Source organism: Triticum urartu, chromosome 5A, assembly GCF_056163025.1.
Source record: "Triticum urartu cultivar PI428250 chromosome 5A, HENAU_Tu73, whole genome shotgun sequence".
Lineage (NCBI taxonomy): Eukaryota > Viridiplantae > Streptophyta > Magnoliopsida > Poales > Poaceae > Triticum > Triticum urartu.
Window position 1 is genome coordinate 250,976,456 of NC_141877.1, and position 6,927 is coordinate 250,983,382.

Here is a 6,927-nt window from a genome sequence, read left to right on the forward strand (position 1 = left end):
ATTGACCACGCCAGAACACGATCCACCTGACCACGAAGGTCTGTTTCCTGCAAGAAAACAAAGAACGGGCAAGAAACTAAGATTGCAATCTGGATATTGTGAATATAAGATGAAAGATTTATTGATGAAGGTGGGGTTCTGTGACGTCTTTGTCTGGTCGTTGAACACAAACGAAGTACGCGAAGTTGCAGCTATGGCTAACTTTTAATCTAAACAAAACCTAAAGTCTAAATGATGCCCTAAGGGCTGTATATATGGAGGAAGAGGGGGGAATTTCGTGGCCCTTGGAGGAGGGGTCCGAAACCAACCCTAACTCTTGTTTCCCCACACATACGGACTCTAAAAACAACCTATAGTTAAGTATTTCGAAAATACATGGGCCTGGCCAAATAATAAGGTGACACGACACCTAGAATAGCCTCTGGATGAAATTTATGAAGTGATGTCTTGTATATTTTGTCCAAGGCTTCATGCACTCCTTATGGTGGCTTCAAAGTCTTGATAACATCACTTGTAACTCCGTTCTTGTTCCCTTTGCGAATGCCATCATCTCCATGCTTGGTCTTGCTCCAATGTCCATCCCTCTAATCCATGTCAGACCTGTCATTAGTAAGCAAAACAAATGTATCCAATTTAGGCAGCATCATATTCTCATGAACATTAGAATCATTACCAAGAAATGAAAGTACCTGATAATTTAATTGGCGAGCGCGAGCTCTAGTAATTGGTCCAGTATGTATAGCAGCACGGGCTGTGGGTGTAACAATGGTATTGATGTCCTCATTAGTTAGGATAAGTTGAACTGGTGTAATGTGAAAGGACGGGACGACTGGGAGCGAATTGTTGTAAGGTAGCAGACGGGGACGAGTAGGGTATGCGAACGACGTGGGGTGGTTGGCTTGCCCGGTGGATAAATGGCTACATGCTCCCAAAGAGTTATCGAGTACTATGCGGGACCCACTAGATGTCATGTCTACTAGACCCATATCATCGGCCTGACGGTATAGCTTCTACGTGTTCGCGCGCCATGCCGGCGCGTGGATGTAACTTCACTTAATTCCGTCAACCGTCCCGCCTCCCACGACCTTCGCCTCCCTCGCGCGGTCGCGCCCTTTGAGACTTCAGACGGCTATAAATGAGCAATTTTTTTCCTACTCCGCATGGATGATACTCCCTCTGGTCCTTTTTACTCCGCGTAAGATTTGTGTCAAGTCAAAGTTTGCATAGTTTTTAACCAAATTTCTACTAACAATATCAATATCTACAATACCAAGTATATATATTATGAAACTACGTTTCATAATGAGTATAAAAATATTGATTTGACATTGTGGTTGATACATTTTTCTATAAGTTTGGTCAAAGTAGAGCTACATTGACTTCAGACAAAACTTATATGCACAATGCAGACTAGTTCCTCCGTCCAGGTGCATGCCATGTCCTATCTAGTCATCACAACAAGGTTAGCTATTAGAGTACTACTGCCTCCCTTCTAGTTTAAAGGGCTCGATTCATAAATTTCACCTACGCTTACCAAGATAGAGGCGGTGGAATAGTTTTTGTAGTCTGCAAAAGTACTCAAGTAATGCTCTCGTTCTTCACAAAAAATGTGTTTACCAATGCATTATTGCATTGCATGCATGAACACTAGTAAATGACAAAGATTTTTACATGCACTAGCAAGATGCTCGTGCGTTGCACGGAACAGCAAGATCTTGTGGGAGAAAAGGATGAACGAGGGAAGGCCTTATCTTCATATGTGGAGAGGAGTGCGGGTAAATTGTCATAGTTTCCTTCCTATCCGTTAGATATAGATCGGACGGCCTATATTGCAGGATGGCAGGAACACCATCATCACCAACTCTTCTTTTTATAAGAGTAGAGAGTAGAGAGTAGTTAATATTCACTTTAGGCTACTCATAGTGGGAAGTATCATATACTAGTATCATGTGCATGATACTAGTGTATGATACATGACTACCTTTATAGTGCCATGCATGACACAAAGTAGCATAGTATTTAACATGATACGTTATCTACCCATGTTACTCTACACCCCCCCCCCCTCTCTTCTTTAATTATTTGCCACATCAGCATGTTTGCTATTCCTGTGTGCATGATACCAGCTAGTAAGATACCACATTACCACCACTATGTCCAGCCTTAATCATCGCATGCAATAATTTAGTGCACCTTGAAATATGAACGCCTGCTTGAATCTCCTTCTCCCTCCGGCAGTCCCACCACTCCACCCTGTGTGCAGAAAATCTGCATGCATGACTATCCTCCCCCCGCACTCATCCAATCCATTGTGACCACCAATATTTCCACCCCTTCCCACCTCAATAATTACTCCAACAAATATTCCCACGTAGCTGTTACGTTAATCACGCAACACATCTTACGGGATGCTGCTTCATTTACTTAACTGCAGGTGCATTGGGTCACTAACATGTGGGCCCAGCAGGCATCTGGCCCACATGTTAGTGACGCAACTGCACCTGCAGTAAAGTCACAGAAGCTCAGTCCATATCTGACGTAGGTGTACCATTCCTTGCTATAAATACTGCGCCTCCCACGGCATTCGGAAGAATGGTCACGTTCATCGCTATCTCCTCCCATCCCTCATGTCGACCACCATGGCATCGCCCCTCCCAAGCCCTAGGCGCCCCTCGTTGCACCGCGCGGACGGTCACGCGACGCCATTCCATTCCTTGCCGCCACTAGTTGAGGAGGACGTGTCAGCGTTCCTAGTCTCGCCAGCACACGCGTCGGCTCCCCACTACGAGGAGAACGTCGCGCCACCCGCCGAGCCCCCAGCCTTTAGGAGCTTTGGAAAGAAATGGATGTCGCCTTGTGGGAGGCTTTGCCTCCGGTAGAGCGCGCCAAAATCGAGGCGGAGAAGAAGGCCGAGGAAGAGAAGTGCGCCGCGAGGCATGCTGCCTGGCAGGCCTATGTCGCATCTGAGAGAGTCAGGCAATTGGCTCCTTGGCAGAAGACTCGTGCGAGGCCGTGAGGGTGGCGGAGGACGCCCGTGCCAAAGCCCTGAGTATAGTCGGGCCCAAGCGCCTTATCTACGCTTAGTGGTACATGGACCGCGTGCATGCTTCCAGCGAGGAGGAGTGCCTGTTGGCGCCGGATCACCACACCGATGAGATCACGCTCGCCCGCTGGCAAGCCGCCAATCAGCACCTCGCGAGTTGCGAGGCTGAGGAAGAAGCGTTGTATCGGCGCGCTGGGAAACGGCCGCGCACGAGGGCACTCATCGCGTACCGCAAGCGCTCTTGCGAGCGTCGTGGCTTTTATTAGGAATAATTTAGTTTTGTAAGGCGATCTCATTAGTTTTGGGACGCAAATGATAAATCTCGAACGTTCGGGAATTATTAGCGTCCTTAATTAAGTATGTAAAAGGAAAATTTTGGAAAACTTGTGTATCCATACACATTTTGTAAGTACGTGCATATAGCACAAAATTTACTATATATCGCACTACACGTCTCTCTCTATATATGCTTGCAGACTGTGCTACTACTATTACTTATGTACATGCAAATGCATGTTTTAATATTACGATGTGGTTTTTGTGAAAGTAGAAAAACAACACTAGTCAAGCTTGTGAAACGATCCAATGCAAAAGAAATGCAAAAATGCTCGTTTGATTTTTTAATTTTAGCTTCCTTCTCTATGGTTATTTCTCTATCGTACTTTGTACAGACTATCTCACTGGTCGGGAAGGCATGCAAATTCCCAAACCGCTTCCTACACCCTGTATCGAATTTTTTGCCTAACAAGTTGTGCCGTGCAATTGGAATCCCAACTTGAGTACTAATACTAGGAGTACCAGGGGCCAGTTCTTTTAGGCTTCTAGATTAGTAATCCCATAACTACTACATCGGTCCTGGTTTATTGGTCCCTATTGTAAGCTGTGTCAAATTTTGACCATAAATTTAACTAATGAAATGTTTATGCATGTCATCCAAAATTATATAACTTTTGTTGACATGCACTAACATTTTATCAGTTAAATCTTTGGTCAAAATTTTGCACAAATTACAATGGTGAATAATAAACCAGGACGGAGGTAGTAGTTTAGAAGCCCAAATGAATGAGTGAGGCGCCTTATGTTACTATCCATTGTGACTAGAGCTTATGGGAAAAGTTGGGGAAGAGAAGGCTTTTTTAAGCCACCAAAAAAACTGGCCCTAGGAGTAGTAGCTAGGGATTGAGTGTGTGAGATGAACCGGACAAAGTAAATGCAGAGAGATGAAATGCAAAAAACATGGAGGGATGTGATGTTTGCTTGTCCGTTTATTTTACGAGGCCACTTATTACTAGGAGTGGTGGGGTTTTGTGATATGACGGCTTTACTACCACGCCACGAGCGGGGTGAGACTCCCATGCAGCGCCGCCCTCTACACTAGTACTACCTCGGTCGTGGTTTATTAGTCCCCCATTGAATTCGACTGAAGATTTAACTGACAAAATGTTAGTGCATGTCAACAAAAACTATATCGTTGGATTCGTATTTGAACATAGTTTTCTGTGGTATAATTTTTGGTGACATGCATTAGCATTTATCATACTATATATAATGTTTGTTAAATTTATGGTCGCACTAATATATAGGAAGGTGCCCGTACGTTGCACGGAACAGTGAAATGCATTGATCGGGGAGTTGTTTATTTTGACAAAGTATGTGGGAGTCATCTCATGTGTAAGGAGTATCAATAGGTTTCTTCGGATATTATTTCTTCTCTAGAGCTCACAAACATCCGGTTGAATTAGATAAAAAAAGTATCTTTTGCAAACAAAAGCGTTCAACCTGCATCCAAAACTTGTGAAGACATAACACTTATTGTGCTTTGCAAGAAATGATCTTTAAGGATTAGTTTTTGAGTATCGTTTTTTACTAGACCACCATGAATGTACTCCCTCCGTCTAGGTGAATAAGTCATCTTAAGTTGTGTGTTGTGACCAAGAATGAGGGGGAAACGAGAGAACTTAATGTTTATTTGCTAATTAATAGCATTGCATGCAATGAACTAACCACTGCATGTCATGTTTGGTAGTCTTGAGTCACTGAAAACATGCACGCCCCACATCTCTTATTGGTTGATATGTCAAGAAACAAGAAACAAGGTGGGAGTTAATGCACCGCGCCTAAGTGTTTCTGGATTATTTGGTTTTCATAAGGTGACTTAGAGAGAGTACAATAAGGTATAGTCAGCAGGTTGTAAGAAGTAGAGGAGAGAGAATGTAAGCGGGCTCTCATGCAAGAGCCAGCTACAGCATGTGCTCCTAGGCACTATGTGATAGTGGAAAGTGGGCCATGTATTAAGAAAGTAGCACATACTTATAGCTAATTTTTATACATGTTGGCTACAGATGACATGGCACTTTCTTATAGTCAACAGTTGGTTATACTATTAAGTATTAACCATGCTCTTATACACATAGACGAAGGGATTAAATCAGGATGACTTGGAATGGGCAGAGGAGATGTAAGAAATGGTTGATCATAAGTTTTTCACCAGTACTATAGTAAAAATTCTCAATTAATCTCATAAATGGCAAGTGGGAACTCTAATGGAGCAAAAGCATACATGAAAGATTCTAGACTAAACCATAAATGGATACACTTTTATTCAAGCACGATACTCTAATAGAGCAAGATCATGTATGGAAGGTTCTATACTATATAAATAAGAAGTCTCCACATGCTTAGACAGCAGATTACATTGAGCGAAGACTAATGATCAACATTTAACTTGGTAATGCATATGTCCAGGTGAAGCTCCTTGGAGTCCCTCTGCACCATATTGGGGTGAAAATCATACCGTGGGTCTTCCATGTCCACGTCGCTGGGAACAGAGCAGTTTGGCACAGTCCCAGTCAGCGTCATGGAGCTGGGATGGGCGCCCACATACCTCTGAGGGGCAGTAACCGCAACCACGCACCCGTACACCGGCCTCGTGTCAGCGTCAGCGGCGTTGCCCCCGACGCACACTATAGAGACGTGGCAGTGGCCTGCGTGGGCCTTGCCGGTGCCCACGACCAAGACGAAGACGCTGTCGTCCTCCTCCGTGACTAGCAGGCAGTGGTGATCCTCCAGCGACTCCGGCACCGCGAACAGGTAGCATGTCTCGTACCTGATGTTCACCACCACAGGCCAGTAGTGTTCGACGGACGGTGTTGTGAGGTGATGCACGAGGCTCACAGGCGAGCCCTCAAACGGCGGCGTGCACTCATAGCAGTAGCAGGGCGCATGCACGCATATGGAACTATGCTCTGCCAGCGAGTGCTGGTCGACGTACCTCTCGCAGCTGAAACTCTTGTAGATGCAGGGCACCTTGGAGGCATCGACCAAGCCGTCCATGAAACGGGAGTGGTTGTAGGGGACGTGTCACCATGTGAATATATGAGCAAGTTACTATGAGATTTAATTCGAATAAGCACAAAATAAATCATGACGGCTATAACAGAGATTAAACTAATCATGTGGACTAGCATAGTAGATGAACAGATCGAATCTAGGACACAGACTAGAAACATGAATTCTACCATGATTTGGAACAGGAAGGAAAGAAACACATACGGTGCAACGGGAGCAGCACCGTTGGCGTTGAGGTTGTCACCCATGTCATTGACGAAGAGGTTGCCAAGGTCGGCGTCGGTGTCAAAACTGGCCGATCTCGGGTAGGGGGTCCGAACTGCGCGTTTGAGGATCGAAGGTAACAGGAGACAAAGGGGACGTGATGTTTACCCAGGTTCGGGCCCTCTTAACGGAGGTAAACCCTACTTCTTGCTTGATTGACTTTGATGAGTGTAGGGGTTACAAGAGTTGATCAACCTCGAGATCGTAATGACTAAACCCTAGAAGTCTAGCCTATGTCAATTCTGATAGCCTCTATGGACTAAACCCTCCGG

The 6,927-nt window shown here is 44.9% G+C and overlaps 1 protein-coding gene across 1 annotated transcript; it reads right to left on the reverse strand.

Moving 5' to 3' along the window:
- Window positions 1-5,749: 5,749 nt before the first annotated feature.
- Window positions 5,750-6,376, reverse strand: LOC147970950 (uncharacterized). The gene has a single exon (XM_087523741.1). The coding sequence runs from the start codon at window positions 6,374-6,376 to the stop codon at window positions 5,750-5,752; it is 627 nt and encodes a 208-aa protein (XP_087379867.1).
- Between the last annotated feature and the right edge of the window lie 551 nt (window positions 6,377-6,927).